This window comes from Panthera pardus, unplaced genomic scaffold (genome assembly GCF_024362965.1).
Source record: "Panthera pardus isolate Hobbes unplaced genomic scaffold, ASM2436296v1 HiC_scaffold_25, whole genome shotgun sequence".
NCBI lineage: Eukaryota > Metazoa > Chordata > Mammalia > Carnivora > Felidae > Panthera > Panthera pardus.
In genome coordinates, this window is record NW_026526821.1 from 45474648 (window position 1) to 45500916 (window position 26269).

At 39.3% G+C, this 26269-nt stretch overlaps 1 protein-coding gene across 6 annotated transcripts in view; it reads right to left on the minus strand.

Annotated features, from left to right (window-relative positions):
* RALGAPA2 (Ral GTPase activating protein catalytic subunit alpha 2) overlaps nucleotides 1-26269 on the minus strand; it is a 323095-nt gene that overhangs the window by 208856 nt on the left and 87970 nt on the right. For all 6 annotated transcript variants that reach the window (XM_019462380.2, XM_019462378.2, XM_019462384.2 and 3 more), the window contains exons 11-14: nucleotides 13405-13572; nucleotides 11958-12095; nucleotides 8692-8840; nucleotides 4471-4582 (exon numbers count right to left, since the gene is read on the minus strand). In XM_019462380.2, coding sequence (XP_019317925.2) covers nucleotides 4471-4582; nucleotides 8692-8840; nucleotides 11958-12095; nucleotides 13405-13572 — 567 coding nt within the window. The remainder of the gene's footprint in view (nucleotides 1-4470; nucleotides 4583-8691; nucleotides 8841-11957; nucleotides 12096-13404; nucleotides 13573-26269) is intronic.

Consider the following 26269-nt stretch of genomic DNA (forward strand, 5'->3'; position numbering starts at 1 on the left):
AAGTGTGCACATATTCTGGATATCTCCTCACCTTGAAATTGCCTAGGTCCCTCTCTCTGCCCAGATATTCCACACCCTTTAAAATTCACATCAAAATACATCTCCCTTGAAAGAAGTGCCAAGTCCATGTCAGGTGAGCCCCAAAGGCTTTCTTAATCTTACTACAGGGCATCTTTATACCCAAAGTTTGTGTGACTTCCCCAATCCATTGTCAGAGCTTAATGTTCTTGTTAAGGTGCCAACCTGCAAATATTTCTGCCCACCCCGGATGCAGACAGACCCCCGAAGTTGATGGGGGTTGTCCTATGCATGGGATAGGGGTAAGCTGGCTTTTTAATTAAACAGAAATTTTTCTTTAAGATACACATAGGAGGAGATACGTAGGTGGCTCAGTCGGTTAAGTCAGTCCAACTTTGGCTCAGGTCGTGATCTCGTGGTCCGTGGGTTTGAGCCCCGTACCAGGCTCTGTGCTGACAGCTCAGAGACTGGAGCCTGCTTCCGATGCTGTGTCTCCCTCTCTCTCTGCCCCTCCCCTGTTTGTGCTCTGACACTCTGTCTCTGTCTCTCTCTCAAAAATAAACATTAAGAAAAAAATTTAAGGAAATCTCAGGAAAACTCTGAGAACTAGAAAATAGTCTGTAATTATGCAGGCCTGTTTTGACCACTTGAAAAATCATATTTAAAGTGACTCCTTATGCAATGTACTTTTTCTCTATGTTTCAATTCATGTTTACCATACTTTTTAAAGGGGGGAAAATGTGAAAGTTGAGCTAAAATCATTAAATATATTGAGAACAAGGTTTTAAATTTTCATACTTACAATCTGATTCTAAGATGGATGAATTTTTTAAAATTAAGAACAGTGCAAAAGAAAAAATAAATAATTTTATCATTCATTATTACTAATATTTTTTAAGTATTATTTATTATGATTACAATGCCATCTTCTGTTTATTCAATTTTATACTCCTTTTTTCAAAATGAGTTTGAGGGCATTACCATAAAGTGCATATACACAATAAAATTAATAAATAGTAGCTCAAAAAGATAATCTTAGCAGAGTAAGGGGAAAAAGGAGAAACTGGCAATGTTACCAGCACTCAGTCTCACGTCTGGTTACAGCACTAGCTTCAGATTAAAAGCAGAGTTTTTGTGTGGTAAAAGACACCCTGTATTGGGAATCTTGCATTGGCTTCACTTTATTGACTAATTATAAAACAAGCACAGAACAGTGAGTTCCCACAGCTTATAAAATTCATCTTAGCAAATATCACAAACATGTATACACAGACCTGGTGAATCGTCCCCATCGTAAGTCTCTGCTGACAACACTTGAACCCAGAGCAAAACAGTAACATACAGTGTGTGGGTAAGGGGTGGCACCTGTGTGCACGAAGGCAGGGTGCCCTTTGAATAAGTTACCCTTTTCGAAGAGGAGGAGGGAAAGGCAGAGCCCCAGACTCTGGGTTCTGTCACTAACTTGATTTGTGACCTGGGCTATTTACTTGGTTTTTCTGGAGTCATTTTCTTTATCATAAAAAGCAAAAAACCGAATAAGAGCATCTCCAAAGTTCTTCCAGTGCTGAAATTCATGTTTTATCAAACTATGTAAAAAAATACATGTGTTCATAAGCCACTCCTTTTCTTACATACATTTCCTGGCCAACCACTTGTTACATTTCTCTACTCACCACACTCGGGGGACTATGTAATTTTAAATACTATACTACTTCTAGTAGAAGGAGCATGGTCCAAGTTTCCTGATATACTTCGAGACCTTCAAGCATAAGGCCCTGTTTAGCACTTATAACAGGTTAAAACATCATTTCTGACAAACACCATTATTTGGTAAATATCTAAATAAAACTTAACTCATTTGAAGGAACTGTGCCAACCCAAGTTATCTACTGATAGAGAAAAAACTATATGTTAGAGGAAAAATTTGAAAAAGATAAAAGGATAATGGCAACTCAAAATTTCCTGTCCCCTTTAATACTTTCCTTATTCAAATTTTTAAAATCAAGCATCTGGCTATTGTAGACGTCTACATAAGTGAACAAATAATAATTTGATGGCACATTTAATTTTAGAATGGAATTAAGATGATGCCCACTTCATTGCCTGGTAGAGCTGTCCAGACCTTTCACATTTTTCTCCTCCCTTGGATCCCACAAAGGGCTTGGGAGGTCAACAGATGATCATAAATCCCAGATGAACCTGCTCTGATTCTTAGGACAACCCTGTCCTTTCCTGACTGTGACAGATTAGGGAAGAGACTCAGAAAGGCGAAGTGATTTGCTTAAGGCCACACAGCCAGGAAGTACCAGAGCTCGGTACTCTGTGTCTACCTCCAAAAAGCTCTTCTTCTCTCCACTATTTTATGGCTGCTTCTTAATTTAAACATTCTTCCTGATCCATGGCCAAAATAATAATGATGTCATCAAAATCATTAACAATCATGGACTTAAAACTAATTTTCAAGATCTGACAAGATCCTCCATTAATAAGGGAGATTTTTCTCCCAAATCAAAACTAATCAAACAAACAAAAAGTAGAACTCCACGATAGATTCTTGCTTAATTCAGTGACAAGCTCTTGCTCCAATTCCAACACAACCAATAGATGCAGGGCCAGGCAACTGGTGAGGAATGAGGCCCAAGCACTCACTACCCTAAGCCTGACTTCTGCCCACATCACTTGGCAGCTTCAGTCCTATCAGGGCTGGGAGACCGAGAAGAAGGTGCCGACAGTGAAACTCACCATGAGAGTTACAGCAAAGTGAGCAGAGTGTTTGTATATCCAGACGGGCAGCAAAGCAAATGGTCTGCACCACGCCTGAGGCAAGGTTGAATACACACAAAAGAATGGGTAGACCACTTCATATATCTAATAACTAAGCAAGGCAATCAGAATAAGAGTGATTATCCTATTCCGAAGGCAAGTGAGGACATGCCAATTATTTCTGCAGCCTCTCATGTATTTCTCATCAAGCCAAAATCATTCAATCCTATTAAACTACTAAAAATTAATATGAACAGTTGGGTTCTCCTGTGTTAACAATAGGAATACATAACTTTATTTAAAGAACTAGTTTCTCTTTGTGCCACCTTCACCGCCATATCCTTTTTCTAGATATGCTCTTTGTATACATCTCCAAATCCACCTTCGAGTCAACTGAGGAGGGAGGTTGACTTCTCCTCCCTGCATCTATCACTTCCAGCTCATGATCCACAATGCTATCTCCTACTAATTCAAAGCAGGCCCATCTATTGTATGAATGCCTTTATTTATATAGAACATCACAGTTTTCCAGTCTTTTCACACTGTTCTCTTTTAGAAATGCTTCATAAATTCTGAGCATCCCATAAATACTAGTGCTTTCTAAAGCAATGTTGCAATATTCTACCACCCTCAGGACCTTTAAAACTTCCATTTCTTATGCAATTAGTTCATCATCTGCCTCTTTTCTTCCCCTGAGGGTGATGTCAGACTACTCGCATTCTTGACCCTTCTCACCCTGTGAGATGTAAGAAACACCCATCTCCTTGGCTCTCTGCTCCCACCTAAGGCCCTGTTCACCTCATTCACAACTTCACTTCTGTAGTTCTCCTCTCTCTCCCTCCAAGGCTGTCCTCACTGGATGATGCCCACTGGCAAGCAAACAGACTTCAAAACCACACACCTTAAACCTTGTCCTCCATGTATGCTGCCCACTCAGCTGGCTCTCCTTTTCCTCCTCCCTTCCACCTCTGCAAAGTCCTGACTATACTTGCTACCTCTATTGCCCAGGTCTCATTTTCTCCTCCATCCACTCTAAGTGGGCCTCATTCCCCTAGAACATTTACAACCACCAACATCTTGTCAAAACCAATGGTGAACTGGTCATTCTCCTCTTACTCAATACTTACCTCCAGGCATCCAGACACATACTCTGCTAGTTTCCCCCCCAGCTCCATGGCCACCCTTTCTCAGCATCTTCGGCTGCCTCCTCTCCTCCACCAATCATGGAGATGGATGGCTCTTTCCTCTCTAGGACACCTACTCTCTCCATGGTGACCCTACCCAGTCCTGTGACTTTAAACACATAGCCCAACATACCAACAGCTCTCACAGTTTTATGTCTAGCCTGAACCACTCCCTGACCTTATCCCCATTCCCATGCTTCCATTTACCCTTTACTTCCTCAAATCTACCTGGCCCTCGACCAAGGACATCAGCTCTTGTTATCTTCCTAATTTCTACCAACCTCAACAAATCAAAAGAAGTAGGTGGCAGACAGGTGGGAAGGCCTAAAAGAAACCTAGTTCTAATTGTAAAAAATAGATTACAACCTTCAAGACAAAGCTAAGAAGGAAAATTTCTAGAAGTTTAGTTTAATGTTACTCTTAAAATTTTCAATGATTAAAATTATTTTGCTGTAAAATATGATTCATTTCTTACATTTGCAGTGTTTTAATAAAGAAGACTTACCCTAAACAGTAACCCTGCCAAGCTCTGGGCAAACAAGTCCTTTATTTGTTTATCCTTTGGCTTCTGCATGACAGCTTCTGTTATCCTGAGTAGTATTTGCAACATCTGTTCCCTGGGCCACCCAAAATAAAAGCTCATATTATTAATCATGTCTCCAAAGCACTTTCATTTATAGGTACAAGAAATTCTCTTAAGAATTCAGCAACATTGGTAATCAGAGTAGAAGTATTAACAATCTGAATGCCAACTTTATAACGAATACCATATTTTATCAAAACAAACCACCTTATGTTACAACAGTTCTAAAAATACGTGTCCTGTGCCCACATTGATTGGCAGGATAAAACATGTATCATCCTAGCCTGATTTTATCCCCGTCAGACAGGGAGGCAAGACTGTCTCTCCAACTACACCAGTCTGTTAAAGGTGTTCAGTGAATAGCTATGCCCATGTGAACTTACGCAGCACCCTTAAGTTTTCCCATCCATTCTTTTACTTAACCTGTGAGGTCTCCATATCTATCTTTGTGGTAGGAAATAAAATGGACATTCTGGTCCTCATTCTGGGGAGATATGCAGTCAGTATCATACTATGACTAAACTCCAGAGGAACTCACAGGTAGGGGGGTTTGGAAAGGTCACTGTTGTTCACTATGAGGCATGGAGCTTTGTGCCTGGAAGATGCTGAGTCTGCAACACAGGGCAGGAAGACACCAAATAACACCGCTAATTAGGGTAACAGCAATAAGTTCTTCAGAACAGCCAAAAGGTATTTTTCTTTCTCACAGCTAAGTTACACTCTTCATATTAGCGTGTTTGCTCACTTTTTCTTTTCTTCAATTCTCTACAAACCAAGAACACTGTATCTTTTGTATATAAGGGAGGTCCTTTTGTTCTGAGGGGAATCACCCCTTTTAACTTCTCCTTCGAGGTCTTATACACTAACTGCCTGTTCACCTTTATAACTTTCTCCTTGGTCTACATGCTCTTTAGTGATAAAATCAGGAACTGGACAAAGTAATCTAGTCTAGGTCAAATGAACGGATCTCCAAATCATAGTTACTTTATACTTTTCGCATACCCCACATATTGAGACAGTGTTTTCCCTTAACATGACGTTGAATCTCATTAAGCTTCTCATGGTACAATGACCTCTAAGGGTTTCCTGACATATTTGTAGCTAACCATTTGGTTTTCATCCCAGAGTTATCCATTGGTATACATTCATAACTCTGCTCTAGTATTTGCCTGTGCTGCATGCTGTCTACGGGTTCTAGATGGAATAAGAAGAGCTGGCAAGCCATGGGAGATCTTGGGCACATGTGTGTGGAGTAGACAGCTTAGAGGAGAATGAGGGAAGAAATGGTGCAGAGCTGGGGGCAGCATGACCCTCACCATATTCAGGGTACCCAGGCCCCTGTCACAGGCCCTGGTGTCACCACTGCCTGCTCACATTTATGCGATGCTTAAGACAACAAAAAACAATCCTTTCCACACAAATGGTTACATATCCATCCTATGAACATGAAGAGAACAAGAGACATAATTTTCAAATAAAACCTCAGTCATGGGAACTGCTATCAAAAAAAATGCAAATCTGACCAAAGCAATGACTGACAAAGACACAGGGTTAATTTAATTTCTGAACCCATGAAAACCTGGCAAGCCATGAAATTCCCACACAGAGTCTTCTGGAAGAAAATGAGGGTGAAAAAATTGTCTCCAGTTTGGAAAAAACATTTCCTAACAGTTTTGACAGTTTTAAGTTTGGGTTTTTTGTGTTTTGTTTTGTTTTTGTTTTTTTTTTTTTTTATTTTGTGAAACACTGACTTTTGGTCTCTCCTCCTCAAAGGAGAATTCCACGAGTATAAAACTTCTCTGGAAGCATGTGAAATCATGCGTGTGCGCTGTCCCTGCCCTGAAGAATAAATAGGGTTTCCTGCGCTCTTTAGGACTTACTTCGTCCCCATCTTCTCACACATGTGGTACTGTTACCCATTCACACAACGCTGCTCACTGTCACTTCCACTTCTTGGCACTTCCCTGGCTACAACCCTAGTCTAAGCTGCCAGCAGCTATGGCCACAAATTTTGTGTCCCACCGCATTCTCTCCTCCAGAGGAAGTCAGAGAAATCTTCTGGAAACATAAACTGGATTGTGTCCTACCCTTATATACATAGAGGGGTAGCCAGGGTTCCTCCTGTGGTCTGCCAGGCCTCACAACCTGGCTCTGGCTGGCCCCCATCACACCCCCTCCCACTCTCCCTCTCCTTTCTCTGTTCCACCACACTGGCCTACAAGACACCACACTTTCAACCTGCTGTTCCTTCCTTAGGGAGCCCTTCCCTCAGAACTCCCAGTGGCTCATCCCTCCCTTCCCTCAGGGCACTGCTCATTTAGGCCTTCCCAGGCACCTGGTGAAAAACACTCCCCCACCCTCCACTCTGTCCCCTTGGCCAGCTTCACTGTTCTTAGTGCTTAATACCACTGAAATTGCTTCTTTGTTCATTATGTCTCTCAGTCTGAGGACAGAAACCTCACAAGGGCAGGAACACTGTCTGTTCAGTTCGCCCTACGTCCTCACAGCAGAACCTTAGTAGTTATTTACTGGATGAAAGAAGGGAGGAAGGGAATTCAGGCATTGTCTGGCACTAAAATACATAAGGAAATCTGCTAGGGAAACAGGTCACACTTCTTTTTATGTTCTACTGATTATTTTTTGGTATTTTCATCTATTTCTATAAATTGGGTTTTTTTAAATACTTTAACCTGCAAATTTCTGAATTATTAAAGATCAGAGAAGAATTGCTTAACTTTATCTCAGAATTTCCACCAAAAAAAAAAAATTATCAAGACAATCAAAATACTACTGGTACTACGATATACTGAACTCATCGTTTTCAAAGAAAAAAAGCCATCAAAAATACTATTGCTGTAACTGTGCTATCGTGGAACAGATGGTTCTGTTGACAGCATACCAGCATTTCTCATTACTCTCAATGTTACTGACACAGCATTTAACTTTGTTTAAGTCATACTGTTCATCACAGTAGTATTTCCAGCTTTAACAACTGCTTCTTGAGGAAGCAGGAATTTTGAGGAATTTATGCCTTGAAATAATCATTTTGATTCCCATGGTCTCTGTATTAGTGAACCTTCTGCATGATGGGATTTCTCTAGGCCCACCCTTCCCTCACTGAGAAAGAAAAGGACTGGACTCTGGAGCCCTAGAGACCCCTGTCAGCTCAGTCCTGTCTCATTTCTATGCTTTCCACCAACTGCACACAGACCTTTCCAAAGTACCCCTGGCACTGACTCAAGGCCACCCAGAAAAAGCATCAGACAGGCTTGGTCACAGGGCCCCACTGAGGATTTCCATGAGGGAAGTGGGCACCAGTGCTGGTCTGCAGTGGCCTCCGTGGACTGAGCACAGAAGCCAAAAGTCACTGACAGTGACACTGACCACAGCCAGGCTGTTCCTGGGCAGGGCTGGAGGGGAGGAACATGCAAAGGACAGATCGGAGAGACATTTTACAACCAGAACTAAGAGACACGAAGAAAGGGGACTCTGAAACCCCCTCCTAAGCTGGGGTGATACATTCACTGTGGGACAAGGGCCTGGGAAAAACCTAAGGCACTGTTTTTAAAACAGGCAATGTTTTTAGGGACATTATAAACACACAGACACCAAATAAAAACAAAGGATGAAAATGAAAACACTTCACATAAGCACATTTTCATGACGCCACTGTATTTCTGACTGCATTATTTATTCACTCATTCTGACAAGCTGTCATTTAAAATAATTGTTTTTTCCAAAGTGAGTTTAAAACTTCAAATTTGAAGCAATAAAAATAAGTTAACAACATTTCAGAGCAATTAACAACCTTTCCTAGGCTTACAAAAAATGTTTTTATAAAACACCAGTTATATTGTTTCTCCACAAAACAGTCTAATGACAGTTTAAAATGGAAAAATCTACTATTAAGTAATATGACTACTTTTAATTCAGGAATATTTTTAAAACCAATAATAGAAATAAATAAACTATCAAAGTACTGGATACTTACCTTCTTCATAATTCACAGAAACTGTAACCAAAGACTATCATCTTATTGTCAACTTTGTAAAGCCATTTAATAAATGGAGGTCTTAACATTTTAATTATTATTTTGAAAAACAAAAACATCTGTTTTACAATATTAATTTGAAATAAACTTACCATGTCTTTTTATTCATTGTAAGCTCCATTATCATACGCCTAAAAATAATCAAAACAGCTTTACAGGCATCGACTTGTTCTTTCAAGAGCATGGGAACCTCAGCACATGGTTCCAGCAAAAAGACATTTGCAGCATTTGTCAAAAATACCTTGAAATCAACAAATTTTACATTAGAAAGTGTAATTAAACATATGAATCTGAACAAATTTTTCTTAAAGATAATGATATTAATTTTCCTCTACCAATGAGTCACCTTTGAGTTATTTCAATTAAGGCAAGTGGTACCAACACATACTCAAGATTTTTTAAAATGCTTCTCTTAGAATCACTTAAACAACTGAGACCCCTGAAAGACCTTTCCTTAGAAAAAAATTATTAATGCATATTAACATTGCAACTTTAGAAAACGTATGAATCGGAAAAGGTTTTGAAGGCTTCTTTTTGACATTCCTTCATGGGAAAAGGGGGAAAAGACAAGGTAGGCTCACTACCTCTGGGTGAGACATTTGGAGGTGGGGGAGGGGGAGAGGAAGACGAGCAGTGATTGGCCAGTGGCTGGAGAAAAACATCTGATTGTTGTTGGACCTCCCAGAACATGAACTCCGCTGGCAGTAAGCATGGCCAGCAGCATCCAACAGAGGTGCAGACCTCCAGGGGCTCTAGGGAGCCAGGAAATGGCCAAAGCCACGTGATCGACACTGCATAGCTTCTTGGTGCATATGTTTTTAATATGAGAACTTAATAGGTAGTAAGATATAAAACCTAAGTGAGTTCTCACAATAAAAACAGGTCTTAAAAAATTTAATCAGCCAACCACTCTATACTCTGCCTCAGACCTTTAGGATTCCAGTTCACTGTCCCCTTCTGTCAGTGGTATTTCAGTAGAAAACTGTGAGAAGCATGCATCTAGGCTGTTATGCAGTAAGTTACTGCTTGGGGCACTACAGGAATATAACGCTGACAAAGATGACACCAGTGACCCCTCAATGTAGGAGATTCTGAGTTGTCAGTCTGTTGATGACTGGATAGATGGATGTGTACCATCTATCTAGATCCTATGCTTTTTAAGTCTCCTTTGTATTCAACAGTACAAACTCAAAGGATCTACTTCTCTGGCTCACCTGTAGATGAAACTCATTAACACAACATCTCAAAATGGATGTACAAACTGACTAGAGAGATTAAAATAAACGCACTCAAAAGTCAAGTGGGTGAACTAAAATGTTGAGAACCTATAAGATTATCTTATGCAAGATTAGAAAGGTGTTATGACCCAATTTTTTAGAAAGATTACTAAATAAGCACTATAAAAGTTGATAATGGATGATAACAGCAATTGCAAATAATTTACTAGCCCTCAAGTGGGGAAAAGGAAAACAAAGAAGTTTCTGACTAACCAACTATAGTGGTTTTAGTGTAATTTTAGTGGCTGTCTTTTTTGAAGTACATCATAGATGATCCATTGCAAGACAGATCCTTTTAACTCAATGTATTTGGCTTCTCGATTTGAATTTGAAACTTTGCATATTCCCAAGTAAAAGTGAGGAGTCTTCATATGTTATACACTTCTTTCATTTTATTTTTTAAAAAAGATCAAAATGCAGGTCCATGAATATTTCTTACTACCATGTTAGTATTGGTTAAGGTAAAAATAAAGAAAAAAGGGGCACCTGGGTAGCTCTGTTGGTTAAGCATCCAACTCTCGGTTTCAGCTCAGGTCATGATCTCACTTTTCGTGAGATGGAGCCCTGAGTCGGACTCTTTGCCAACAGTGTGGAGCCTGCTTGGGTTCTCATTCTCCCTCTCTCTCTGCCCCTCCCCTGCTCATGCTCTCTCTCAAAAATAAATACATAAACTTAAAAAAATAAAAAAAAAATTAATATGTTCAAATTGTACTTGTAAACAGCAACTGCAGAAGAAGATGATCTTATCAAACCTGCCATTTGGCCATTTTTTCCTAACAAAGCAAGTAAAGGAGCAAAAATGTTGGACACAAAGAGAACAAAAATAGCTACTATAAAAAAAAAAAAAACAACCAAAAATAGCTACTATAATCCAAACTAAACATTTTAAAAATTATTGTGCTATAATCAAGTGGAATTTTTGTTTCTTGGTTCAGCCAAGTAGATGTAACTTAGCCTTTCAGAAAACAAATTAACACTCTTCTGAACCTAGGGAGACACTGGCAGTGGAATGGCTAATGACAGCAAATGGCAACCTACTTGGAGGACAAGGGCTAACAAGGGACACAGGGAAGGGACTCCTACACATACTTCTCTGCTGGCAGAGGGGGGAAGGGGACGGGGGGCACAGATTATACTACCGACTGGCACCAAAGCTCTTTGAAGCTACTCAAGTAAAATCATCTTGTTTTTTTTTTTTAGTTAATTTAAAATTATTTGCTGATTTTCATTGAAAAATGAGAAAATTCAATAGTTATAGTAAACTGCTAATGAATTTGAAGCAAAAAGGGTATCATGATAAGAAATCCTATCAAGAGACAGATGACAGAAGCAGTGTCAGCAAAAACCCGGCAACACACAATCCATGCCCGTGCCATCACCAGACCTCATGCCTGGCCTCTGTGTGGGAGGCCTAACTGGACACAACTAGAAAGGTGAGTATGGGGGGGGAGGATGAGGCACCAGGGAGCAGAGGAAACAGAGGCACTCTGTGTTTTCACTTATACTCCTAACAATCTTTACCCTAGATGGACCCAAGAGGTAATCTCCTCATCCCCATTTCTGAGATAAAATCCTGAGGTCTGGGATAAGATTAAGTGATCAGCCAAAGTTTCTCTTTCCAATGTTCCCAAATGGCATTTGTTCTATTGGTTATATATTCATTCAGATAAATATCTAAAAACTGGAGCATTTTTTTATCATTCTTCATAAACAGGCAATTTTTAAGAATAATATTCCTTTTAAGACTATATAATCATCATGATTATCTTTCAAATTAGAGTCCAGGTCGACTAACTACCCATATGTGTTCAGAAAATATTTTTTTCAGATTGAGATCTCAGCCATTTCACTGCATAACAATCCCTCTGAAGAAACTGCAACCCACTCGTAGGTCTCCTTTGACTAGAGAAAGATCTGTACAAACTGAAGGTAAGAAATCAGGAAGAAAACTCAGAGAACTTGAGAGCGGTTTACTGACAGATGGCTAAATATATCACCATACTTTATATGTCACTATTGCAATAAACAAATGTTCAGTGGACTCCAACTGGGGGCCTTTATGTCTCCTGCCAGATGCATACCTGCAGCATAGCCTGGGCCCCGGCTTTCACGTTCTTATTTTCCTCTTCTGTCACACAGCCTCTGCTCACTGCACTCGTGAAGGAGTATGTGCGTCCCCAACTGGAAGAGCGCTTATGACGGGAACTTTCCGAGGAGGTCTTCAGAAGATAAAAATCAGTTAACAGAGGGGGAAGAAGCACATGTTCGCATATTTAATTCCTTACACTCACCAAAATTCATGAGAATGTAGGTTTTAGTAGGGCAAGATTTTTTCCATTTTGTTCACCACCTCCAGAACCTAACTAAAACAGTGCCTAGCATTTAGTATATGCTGAATAAATAAAGGTCCAGACTGAATGAGCCTGTAACACAGACCTTTAAAATGTGTGATAAATTCCATTTGTCTATCTATTTGTTTTGGCCTCATGACTAGTTATTAAAATGATTTCACCAATATTGAAAAATTAAAACTATGGAATTAATATAGATATTTAAAAGTGATATGCCTTTGGCCGCAAATATTTTTAAATTTTTTTTTTCAACGCTTTTTTATTTATTTTTGGGACAGAGAGAGACATAGCATGAACGGGGGAGGGTCAGAGAGGGAGGGAGACACAGAATCGGAAACAGGCTCCAGGCTCCGAGCCATCAGCCCAGAGCCTGACACGGGGCTCGAACTCACGGACCGCGAGATCGTGACCTGGCTGAAGTCGGACGCTTAACCGACTGCGCCACCCAGGCGCCCCTGCAAATATTTTTAAATGTTTGTTGTTAATTGCTACAACAAACACCCACTTTTAGAAATAATTTATCAGACTAGATTTCAAAATAGCATGCCAGATATATAAATATGGTATTAAGTTTCTTTTGTGTCTCAGGAAGAGGTCCCACTGTTTCATTTTAGATTTCTCCAGCTACTAGCGTTACCTAACCAGGACTAAAAGTTCCATTCACATAGCACCCACTCTGAAGACAGCAGCCAGCCCTGTAGTGAGGCTTATTTATGGAGGAGACAACACTCATTATTGGGTTAGTCCTTGTAAATGTGTTAACATCCTAACTGCTGTAGAACAGTCCACTGCACGAGAAAAGGCTGCCCAATCATTCTAAATTGAGTTTCTCATATGCTATTTATTTAAACACGTCAATACTTAGGCAGTGACATTTTCAGTCTCATACAGAAACCCGTAAAATACGATGGTTTATAAAACAGCTCCGAGCAATACTGAATAACGAAGTTGAGATATACACATGGACTTAGCCTGAAGGTTAGGAGATGACCTTGAACAGAGCACAGCAGCAGCCTCACTGAAACGGGTCCTCAGGGAACTCAGCAACTGGAGAGCATCAGCTATGACAAAAGAGATCCACCTGCCTGTGTCCTACTGACTGGCCCCTTGGCTGACCAGGTATACTTTGCTATAATATGTGTATTCCCAGCTGAAATAACTGGTGATAACATATTACCTCTTTGCTCTCAGTCTCTAAAAATCCTAGTTTCTCAGCATCTTCTTGGGCAACGTCTTTTTTATCTGGTTCTTCCATGAACACAGGTTTGTCCTGGAGGATCCACTTTCGGTACACTTGAACTACCTTCCTTGTTACAGCTATGTCACAGGAAGGCAACAAGAATGCCTAAAAGGAAAAAAAAGAAGACTCTCTTTAACTCCACACCAGCTCAGATCACTATAGAGCCACATAATAGACATTTCCAGTCAGCACCAATTTCAGATTTTCCTCTGAAAGTTACGGGGCCAGGTATTTTTGTGCACACCAAACTTGTCTGAGGAAAAAAAGCATTTCCATAATTGGGCCAGAAAAAAACATGATGCAACTTAAAATTAACTTCTGTATTCTAAGTTTTTCACAAAATAACGACCATGCATACATACACAGATATGCTATTTGGCTATATAAACACTATACAACTGGGAACCTTTCCCAATGAATCAAAAACCGATTATAAGACAGCCATCATACCACTGCAGCCAGCTGCAGCCAAGTGTCACCCCTCTTCCCAGCTCCATGTTCAGGGATGTTGTGCTGGTGACAAAGGGAATATTTACAACACAGAAGTTGGCAAATGCTGCCAATTTAGAGCTTTTCTTTTTTCTTTTTTTGGCTTTTCCCTTTCCTTGACTTTCCCTTCCTTCTTTCTTTTCTTCCTCTCTCCCTCCCACCCTACCTTCCTTTATTAAGAGCCAATTATTCAACATTCACCAGCACACCAGTGAGTACAGACACCAACGTTAACAAGAACCCCTTGTGCACACTTATGTGGACTTTGTAACATTACCAAATCTCCTATACATATGCACTAAGAATTTTGATTTAATATAAGATTCCAAAAATACAAACAAAAAGCTAAAGGGAAAATGTATTTCCTTTTGAGTATCTGCTCTAAGGAATATTTCTGTCTGAGGGGTGAACACAAAGGAAAAGTATTCAATACTACAACAAATGCTTTCATTCCATAGATGAGGCATTAAGATGAGACCCAGAACACCTGAGATATTTTCCCAGGGTTACAAAGTTAGCTAGCAATGATTCTAGGTTTTGATATCAAGGTTCAGAGATTTAATACTGTCCTTAATGTTCATGAAACAGGATGCAGTTACAGGCAGATTACAGTGTAACAAAGGTTTAGGCAATATACAAATTTCCATAGATGGTGGTTATGTCACATCAAATTCCAGAATAAAGGAATCTGTGTTACAAGACTGCAACATATCAATGTAACAAATATTCTGACTTGTATCTCAAGAAAGATCAACAAAGACAGGGTGCCTGGGTGGCTCAATTGGTTGAGTATCTGACTTTGGCTCAGGTCATGATCTCACGGTCTGTGAGTTCCAGCCCTGCATCAGGCTCTATGCTGACAGCTCAGAGCCTGGAGCCTGCTACAGATTCTGTGTCTCCCTCTCTCTCTGCCTCCGCCCCCAATCTCTGTCTGTCTGTCTCTCTCTCAAGAATAAATAAACATTAGTTTTTTTTTTTCTAAAAAAGAAAGATCAACAAAGACAAAGAAGAGTATGACAAGGTACAATGGTGTCTGACTCCAATTTTGTTCCAAAATTTTATTACAAATATTTTCACACATACAAAAATGTTGAAATAGTTTTACAGTGAATACCCATATATTACCTGCTAGATTCTACCATTAGCATTTGCTAGATTTGTTTACTACACATCTGTCTAACTACCCTTATCTTTCCTTCTTTCAATACATTTTATTTTTGATGAATTTCAAAGAAATCTGCAGACATCAGTTCATTTCACCCTTAAACATTTCAACATGCATATCGCTGACTAGAGTTCAAAATTTGTTATGGGGCCTTGGTTAAGATGGCGGAGCAGAAAGGGGGCCCTATGCTTGCTTCATCCCTCAAACACAGCTAGATAAATATCAAATCATTCTGAACACCCAAGAAATCAACCTGAATGTCGAGAGAACAGAGGGAGTAAAGAAAACACATCATGGAAAATAGGAGCTTCAGAAACTTAATTCCAGGGAAAAAAGAATCATGGTGCTGCAGAGGGGAGGGAAACTTGATCTCTGAAAGGAGAGAAAGAGATAGAGAGAAAGCAGCACCCAGGGGATTGCACAAGAGAAACACTTCCCCAACACCACTGACTAAGAAAACCAGAGCAGCTGATTATTAGTGGCAAGTTTTTACATACAGCAGGGCTCTAAGTCTGAAGTTTTAGAAGTCTGCACCACTGCTGGGCAGAGCCTGTCAGGCATAGTGATGCTCCTGTGGGAAAGGAGGGCAGAGGCCTGGGAGCAAACCGTGTGCTTTGAGGATCTCCTGGGTCACACTGGGAGAGACAGTTTCCCTTACCGGAGTGCATTTGGGAGAGGCAGCAAGACTCTCAAGGGACAAAAGAGCTGGCAGGCGCTGGCAGCTGTGCTGCCCCGTTCATTAGCATAGGAACAGAGACACCAGCCAAAGACAGCAAACCCTGATGCCAGCTTTGAGACACCACGTGATTGTGCAACTGCTTTTCTGGGATTAATCAGCACTAGTCACAGTGTGGTGAGATGCTCCCCCAAAGGATAAGCATAGGTCTGTGCCATGCCATGTACCTAAAATTTGGAGTTTTGAAACCTAGTCAGGTGCCTGAGATAAAACACAGGGGTACTGTGCTGCCTGGCCAGCACACAGCTCAGACACAGACAGAGTGAAGGCACGATCTAATGGAAGCCAAGGACACAAGACAGGTGATGGTTTGCTCTTCAATGAGGGCTTCCTGAACAGCGGCAGGTGCAAACTACCTGCTCAGGAACAAGACAGTGGGGTGACGCCATTTTCATCTCCTGCCCACCAGCACTGACCAACCTCAGTAAGCAACACAGCACCTCCCATGGAGGCTGGAGCCACTTACACCAAGCTTCACCCCACTGTGCCCTGCAGGTGCATCTTTACTAGGGCAAGTTAGCCTGACAACCAGTGCAGCAGGCGCCTCCCCCAGAAGAACAGCAAAACCCCTTGCATGCATGAAGTCTACTGACCATAGAGTGCTCCAGGATCAGGCTTATTTTAACAAGCAGATAAAAGCACACCTACTTAAAACATCATACACTAAATAGGGTCCAATAACTTCACACTTCAGGTAAGGAGAAAATTCTGCAAAGGACTGACCTGAGGGAAAGAGCAGACAAAACACAATACACACTGTGAAACACTTCCTAAAATGCCAGGCCCTGGAAAGTATAGAACCCCTTCTTAATTATAGCCATTACTCTCAGTAGCAGGAATATAACAGGCTTTCCTAATACATAAAAGAACAGTGACTTAGACAAAATGACATGAATAGAGGCAATCACCCCAAAGGAAAGAACAAGAGGTCATGGCCAGGGATTTAATCAAAGCAGATATAAGTAATATGCCTGAATCAGATTTTAAAACAATTATAAGGATACTAGGTGGGCTTGAGAAAAACACAGAAGACACTAGACAATCCCTTATTGCAGAGATAAAACAACTAAAAGCTAGTCAGGCTGAAGTAAAAATGGTATAAGTGAGATGCAAAACCAACTGGATGAAATGACAACAAGATGGACAAAGCAGAGGAACAAATCAGTGATTGAGAAGATAAAATTATGAAAAATAATAAAGCTGAAAATAAGAGGAAAAGAAAAGTAGTGGATCCACAAATGTAGATTTAGGGAACTCAGCAACTCCATAAAGCATATCAACATTCATATTGTAGGAGTCCCAGAAGAAGAAGAGAGGGAAAAGGGGGCAGAAGGTTTATTTGAGCAAATTATAGCTGAAAACTTCCCTAATCTGGGGAAGGAAACAGATACTGAAATCCAAGAGGCACAAAGAACTCCCACCAAAATCAATAAAAGCTGGCCAACACCAAGACATATCGCAGTAAAATTTATAAAATACACAGACAAGGAAAGAATCCTGAAAATCAGCAAGGGAAAAAAGTCCTTAACCTACAAGGGAAGAAAAACCAGGTTCAAAGCAGATCTCTCCACAGAAACTTGGCAGGCCAGAAGGGAGTGGCATGATATACTGAATGTGTTGAATAGGAAAGATATACAGCCAAGAATACTTTAGCCAGCAAAGCTGTCATTCAGAATAGAAGGAGAGATAAAGAGTTTCCCAGCCAAACAAACACTAAAGGAGTTTGTGACCACTAAACCAGGCTTACAAGAAATATAAAGGGTACTCTTTGAGTGAGAAAGAAAGGCCAAAAGCAACAAAGTCTTGAAAGGAACAGAGAACATCACCATACACACCAACTTTACACATAAAACAATGGCACCAAATTCATATCTGTCAATAATCACTTTACATGTAAATGGAATAAATGCCCCAATTAAAAGATATAGGATATCAGAATGGACAAAAAACAAGATCTATATGCTGCCTATAAGAGACTCACTTTAGACCTAAAGACACCTGCAGATTGAAAGTGAGGGAATGGAAAACCATCTATTATGCTAAAGAGCATCAAAAGAAAGCCAGCATAGCCATACTCATATCAGAAAAACTAGATTTTATATTTATTTATTTTTGAAAGACAAAGAGAGAGCACAAGGCAGGGGCAGGGGGGTGGACAGAGACAGAATGAGACACAGAATCCGAAGCAGGCTCCAGACTCTGAGCTGTCAGCACAGAGCCGGACGTGGGGCTAGAACTCACAAACCATGAGATCATGACCTGAGCCGAAGTTGGACGCTTAACCAACTGAGCCACCCAGGTGCCTCCAGAAAAACGAGATTTTAAACCAAAGGCTGTAACAAGAGTTGAAGAAGGGCACTATATCATAATTATGGCATCTACTCAATGAGAATGTCTAGCAATTGTAAGTCTCATGCCCCCAACTTGGAAGTGCCCAAATACATATCAATTAATAACAAACATAAATAAAATCATTGATAATAATGTAATAAAAGTAGGGGACTTTAACATCCTACTTAGAGCAATGGACAGATCATCTAAGCAGAAAACCAACAAGGAAATAATAGCTTTGAATGACACATTGGACCAGATGGACTTAACAGATATATACAGAACATTTCATGCTAAAGCAGCAGAATACAGATTTTTTTTAAGTTCATATGGAACATTCTCCAGAATAGATCACATACTGGGTCACATATCAGCCCTCAACAAGTATAAAAAGATTGAGATCACACCATGCTTATTTTCTTTTCTTTTTTTTTTTTTTTTAATTTTTTTTTTAATTTTTTTTATTTTTCCAACGTTTTTTTAATTTATTTTTGGGACAGAGAGAGACAGAGCATGAACGGGGGAGGGGCAGAGAGAGAGGGAGACACAGAATCAGAAACAGGCTCCAGGCTCCGAGCCATCAGCCCAGAGCCTGACGTGGGGCTGGAACTCACGGACCGCAAGATCGCGACCTGGCCGAAGTCGGACGCTTAACCGACTGCGCCACCCAGGCGCCCCACACCATGCTTATTTTCAGATCACAACACTATGAAACTTGAAGTCAACCACAAGAAAAAATGTGAAAAGAACACAAATACATGGAGGTTAAAGAACATCCTACTAAAGAATGAACAGATTAACCAGGATATTAAAGAAGAAATTTTAAAAAACACATGGTAGCTAATGAAAATGAAAACCCAACAGTCCAAAACCTTTGGGATGCAGCAAAGGCAGTCCTAAGAGGGAAGTCTATTGTAATACAGGCCTACCTCAAGAAGCAAGAAAAGTCTCAAATATACAACCTAGCCTTACGCCTAAATAAGCTAGAAAAAAGAACAGAAAATAAAACCTAAAGCCAGTGGAAGAAGGGAAATAATAAAGATTAAAGTAGAAATAAATAATGTCTACTGTCACCATTATTATTTAACATAGTACTGGAAGTCCTAGGCTCAGCAATCAGACAACACAAAGAAATAAAAGGCATCCAAATTGGCAAGGAAGAAGTCAAACTTTCACTATTAACAGATGACATGATACTCTATGTAGAAAATCCGAAAGACTCCACCAAAAAATTGCTAGAACTTATACATGAATTCTGCAAAGTCACAGGATATTAAATCAGTGTACAGAAATCTGTTGCATTTCTATATGCCAATAATGAAGCAGCAAAAAGAGAAATCAAGGAATCAATCCCATTTACAACTGCACCAAAAACAACAAGATATCTAGGAGTAAACCTAACCAAAGAGGTAAAAGATCTGTACTCTGAAAACTATAGAACACCTACGAAGGAAATTGAAGAGGACACGAAGAAATGGAAAAGTATTCCATGCTCATGACTTGAAGAACAAATACTGTTCAAATAGAACTATCCAAAGCAATCTACACATTTAATGCAATCCCTATAAAACACCACTGGCATTTTTCACAGAGCTAAAAAAAACAATCCTAAAATTTGTATGGAGCCACAAAAGATCCCAAATAGTCAAAACAACCTTGAAAAAGAAAAGCGAAGCTGGAGGTACCACACTTCCAGACTTTAAGCTATATTAAAAAGCTGTAGTCATCAATACAGTTTGGTACTGGCACAAAAACAGACACAAAGATCGATGGAACAGAATAGAAAACTCAGAAATGGACCCACAACCATATGGCCAACTAATCTTCAACAAAGCAGGAAATGAATATCCAATGGAAAAAAAGACAGTCTCTTCAACAAATGGTGTTGGGAAAACTGGACATTTTTCCAAAGAAGACATAAAGATGGCTATCAGACACATGAAAAGATGTTCAACATCACTCATCATCAGGGAAATACAAATCAAAACCATGATGAGATACCAACTCACACCTGTCAGAATGGCTATAATTAACAACACAGGAAAACGACAGATGTTACACTGTTGGTGGGAATGCAAACTGGTGCAGCCACTCTGGAAAACAGAATGGACGTTCCTCAAAAAGTTAAAAATAGAACTACCCTATGACCCAGAAACTGCACTACTAGGTGTTTACCTAAAAGATACAAAAATACAGATTTGAAGGGGCACATGCACCCTGATGTTTATAGCAGCATTATCAACAATAGCCAAACTATGGAAAGAGCCCAAAAGTACATCAACTAATGAATGTGGTATATATACATAAAGAAGATATGGTACATATGTGTGTGTGTATATATACATGCTCACATACATATGTACCTACACACACATACTGGAATATTATTCAGCCATCAAAAAGAATGAAATCTTGCCATTAGTATCGATGTGGATGGAGCTAGAGTGTATTACACTAAGCAAAATAAATCAGTCCAAGAAAGACAAATACTATATGATTTCACTTATATGTGGAATTTAAGAAACAAAACAGATGGACATAGAGGAAGGAAAAAAGAGAAAGAGAGGGAAGCACACCATAAGAGACTCTTAACTAGAGAGAACAAACTGAAGGTTGAGGTGGGCTAAATGGGTTATGGGTATTAAGGAGGGAACTTGTTGTGATTAGCACTGGGTGTTACACGTAAGTGATGAATCACTAAATTCTATGCCTGAAACCAATTTTACCATATATGTTAACTAACTGAATTTAAGTAAAAACTTGAAAAGAAAAAACTTTGTTTATGGTACTTTAAGTAAAATTTATAAATAACAAAAAGCACGAATCTTAAGTGGACCACGTGATGACTTTTGACAAATGTAGACAACTACATAACCCAAATCCAAAATCAAGGTATACTATGTTACTCTCTTCCCAAGAAGCAAACAGAAATTTTCTTTGGTGAAAAATAAAATCAGGGGTGCCTGAGTGGCTCAGTCAGTTGACTGTCTGACTCTTGATTTCAGTTCAGGTTATGATCCCAGGGTCATGGGATCAAGCCCCACATTGGGCTCTGTGTTGAGCACAGAGCCTGCTTAAGATCCTCTCTCTCCCTCTTTCTCACTCATGCTCTCTCTCTCTCTCTCTTAAATAAAAACATTTAAAAAAAGAAAATAAAATCATAGTAAAACCCAAATTATTTGTGCAGTATGGTTAATATGATATGTAGCTTATTAATTAAAAAATCCAAAATATGAGAAAAGAAGCCTATATTAACAAAACCACAATAAAAAACAAACAATACTTCACCTGTTGGGATGAGCACTGGGTGTTGTATGGAAACCAATTTGACAATAAATTATATTTAATATAAAGAAAATAATAAACACATAGGAGATCAGGATAAAGAAAGTTTCAAAAAGAAGTGTAAATGTAATTGAAAAACAAAATAACCAAAATTTAAAACTCAGTCTATATGGGTTGACAACAGAATGGACATGGCTGAAAACTGGATAAAAAATCAGAAGGAAACCAAAATGAAACACAGCAAGACAAAAGATGGCTAACTCAGAAGGCAAGGGAAGAGAGAGAACACAATGAAAAGGTTATCCTATGCATGGCTGCTGATGCAGAAGGAAAGATTGGCAAAAGGGGGCAGAAATAATATTGAGGAAAGAATGGCTGAGAATTTTGCTGAAATTGGTAAGAGATACCCACAAATTCAAGAGTCAAAAAAAAAAAAACACCCCAAAAACAAAAGCAGGGTAAATACAGAGCATATTACAGTAAAACAGCTGAAAATCAAGAACAATCAGAAATCTTAAAAGCCGCCAGAGGAAAAAATGAACATCTCCTTTAAAGGAGCAACCACATGACCTAGCATGGCTTTTCAAGGAAACAATCGAACAAATATCCAATGTGCAGAGAGGAAATAGCTGCCAATGTAGAATTCAGTATCCAGAAAACATGCACTTCTAAAATGAAAGCAAAACAGAAATTTTCAGATAAGAAAATGAGAAAAACTTTTACTAGGAGATCTAACTTAAAAGTTATTATTCTTTAAAATTTTTTTTAATGTTTATTTATTTTTGAGAAAGAGAGAGAGCAGGGGAGGGGCAGACAGAGAGGGAGACACAGAATCTGAGGCAGGCTTCAGGCTCTGACCTGTCAGCATAGAGCCTGATGTGGGGCTTGAACTCATGAGACATGAGATCATGACCTAAGCTGAAGTTGGACGCTTAACCAACTGAGCTACCCAGGCACTCCTTAAAAGTTATTCTTTAGGCAGAAAGAAAATAATCTTGGGCCAGAAATTAGTAAAGAGATAAAATGTAATAAAAGGGTAATTATTTGGATGAATCTAAATGAATGCAATGTACATATTAATATATGTGAACAAAAAGAATAAAACTGGGCAAAATAATAATAGGGTAAACAACTGATACACTTAAACCCTCTATATAACCTTTGTTTTCCACTCCCAGTATGGTATCCAATAAAGTACAAAATATTTAACACTTTGTTATAAGCTAGGCTTTGTGTTAGATGACTTTGCCCAACTGTAGGCTAAGGTAAGTATTCTGAGCATGTTTAAGGTAGACAAGACTAAGCTATGATGTTTGGTAGGTTAGGAGTATTAAATGCATTTGTGACTTAAGATATTTTCAACTTATGATGGACTTATCAGGACATAATCGCATCATGAGTTGAAGCAGATCTGTACATAGCAGGGGCATATGAACTGGAAAGGAGTAAATGGAACTAGAGTACATACTTATGGGATAAAAGTTGAAACTACCTTAAATTAGGGATGTGAACAATTAAAATATTACAAATGAGTGTAAAAATACCAACAAGAGTAGAAAAATGGGATGCTAAAACAACCAGCCTGAGAGACTTCAAAACAACTAGAAAGCAGAAAGTAAAACAGTAAAGTTAAACACAATTACAACAGTTGTTATGTCAAATATAAAGGGAATAATGCTCCAATTAAAAGACGGAAACGTGGGCCACCTGGGTGGCTCAGTTGGTTAAGCATCTGACTTCGACTCAGATCATGATCTCACAGTCCATGAATTCGAGACCCATGTTGGGCTCTGTGCTGACAGCTCAGAGCGTGAAGCCTGCCTCAGATTCTGTGTTTCCCTCTCTGTCTGCCCTTCCCCTCTCACTCACTCTCTCCCTCTCAAAAATAAACATTAAGAAAAAATCTTAAAGACAGAAATGATACAGTTTGATTTTAAAAGCTATTAAAATGACTATACACCATTTATAAGAGGACATCCAAAACATACGGATTTGGGATAGTTGAAAGTACAAAGTTAGAAAGATATACCATGCTACACTAACCAAAAGCAAACTGGTAGAGCTTTATTCAGAATAGGCAGGGCCCCTGGGTGGCTCAGTTGGTTGAGCGTCCGACTTCAGTTCAGGTCATGATCTTACCGCTCGTGAGTTCGAGCCCCGTGTCAGGCTCTGTGCTGAGAGCTCCGAGCCTGGAGCCTGCTTCAGATACTGTGTATGTCTCTCTCTCTGCCCCTACCCTGCTCACACTCTGTATCTCTCTCTCAAAAATAAATAAACATTAAAAAATTAAAAAAAAAAAGAATAGGCAAGATTGGGGCACTGGGGTGGCTCAGTTGGTTAAGTGTCTGACTTCAGCTCAGGTCATGATCTCTCAGTTTGTGGGTTTGAGCCCCGCATCAGGCTCTATGCTGACGGCTCAGAGCCTGGAGCCTGCTTCAGATTCTATGTCTCCCTTTCTCTCTGCCCCTCCCCTGCTTGTGCTCTCTTTCTCTCAAAAATAAACATTAAAAAAATTAAAAAAAAAAAAAAAGAATAGGCGAGATTGACTCTGAGGAAAAAGAAAGCATTATTACAAATCAAGAGAAAAAATTCTTATAGATGAAAGATTCAATTCAAAGGAATATACAACATTTGTACTGAGACTAATAATTTTGCCTCAAATATATATACATAGCTAATACTGACTGACTTTGAAGAAGAAAATAGACCAATCCACAGTCAGAATAGGATATTCTCAGTAACTTGCAGAACAGTAGACAAAAAAATAATGACAGAGGAGAGTGGAATACATGCTTCCTAAGTTCTTGCTGTATTCTCCATGTTTCAACCTCTCATATTTTTCATCTTTATCTCTCTGAGGAACATTCAGGATTATTTCTTCAGATCTGTCATCCCATTTATTCTGTCCTAAACTGTATCTAGTCAACTATTAAGCTTACCCCAATTTGAGGTTCTCCTTTGCTATTTCAATTATTACATTTTTTTTCGTTTTTAGAATTCTATCTTCTTATTCATATCTGCTTAGTCATCTGCTACAATTTCTTATTCCCCAGAAACATTTTCAAGCTTGTCTTTTATTACTTTAAGCATGTTGAAGGTATTCATACTGGAAGTTCTAGAAAAGTTTTTACTTGCACGTTCCTAACTGGAAGAAAGAGCTACCTGAAATTATTATACCTAGCTAAACTGCCATTCATGAGGAAAGACAAAAGGAAAACATTCCTCATCATAAAGAGACTCAGAGAATAGAGCCTCAAAATACCTTGAAAACACCCACTCAGTGACAAAAGAAGGCCATCTAAGAAGTCAATCAAAGCAAGTATTTTAAGACTGAGGACACAAGGAGGAAAGAGTCTATCTAAATTCAGAATTAAGACTAAACAACTCTGCACATTAGGATTCCCACACCAACTACAAATAATGATACATTTATGCTATAAATTTATAATATAATAAAATAAGTAGATGGGGAGAGGAGGCTGAAGAAACTACAAGGCTGATAAGTTCTTCATATTTCTTAAGAAATCTACCATGGTGTAAATCTAAAATTACACCATGGGGCTAAAAAAGTGATTCCAACACCTTAAAGTGATTATAATGTTTTCATTATAGACAAACCTTTTAGTAATTAATATTTTTCATAAAAGAATGTTTATTTGAATTTCAGCAATTCTTTGTTTCACTTTCTTTTCTTCTGTTAAATTCAAATAAAATTCAGAGCTTTTCATTAAAAATGCATTAAGAATCATTAAGAAATAAAGATGCCATGGTCATGAAGTTCTCTGTCAGCCCCTCACCCCCACCCCAGCATTTCTACATACGCTCTCTTGCACCTGCTTTCACCTCAGTCAGCCTCTGTCTGGTTTTACCTTTATCTGTCTCTGTCCATGGTTGGCTGCCTTCCTGTCCACCTACACCTGCCTGCCAAATTCTCTGTCTGCCTATCTGTCTGTACCTATGCACCTGTCCCTCTACACCTCCCTGCTCATCTCCATCTCTAGCTGGCCTGTCTAACCCATCTGTCTGCTCTTTTATGCCTGCCTGTCAGTTTGATTATATCTATCAGCTCATCTGTAAGCCCTTCTGTGTGCCAGGCTGCTCTCTGCCTGTTTGTATCCTGCCTTACCCACCACCTCTCTGCCAATCTCTTATCTGTTTATCTACCTAGCCAGGCCAGTAGCCAAATATAAACATATATAAATACCTGGAATGATGCTCTTCTTAAATTAATAGTGAGTAGTGCTTTGAACTTTTTAGACCCATGACCTAAGTAAGCCATTTTATAGAAGGATATACTATTTGTGTATAGTATATACATAAATAAATTTTTTTTTGTAGAAGTTTCACAGAGAAATACTAATCCTTACAACATGCAGTACACTCTGAAATGTTCTGGTCTATTCTATTACATTATTTAAAAAAAATACCAGTTTTTGAAGGGCTGATTTCATGACCTACAAATGGTCACAAAAGGTAGTCTGAAAAACACCAGTAATAAGACAAATTTCCAGTGGAGTGACCCTGAGAACACAACTGCCCTACCTGAAGCTTCTACCATTCACTGCTAGCTGCCTGCTGGGAGTAGCAGTACACTGAGGCTGAATCTCGTCTCTACTGTTACCATCTATTTCCACTGCCTGCAACTCACTGAACCATCCAGTCCAAGGAGACTTGCACAGTTAGCCCCTGCCGCGAGCCACTCTGCCCCCATGGCTCCTCATCTGCATTTATTTCCAGGCCACATACATGGACATCTGATCTTCTGCCACCACCACGTACTGGTCTCCAGTGTACAC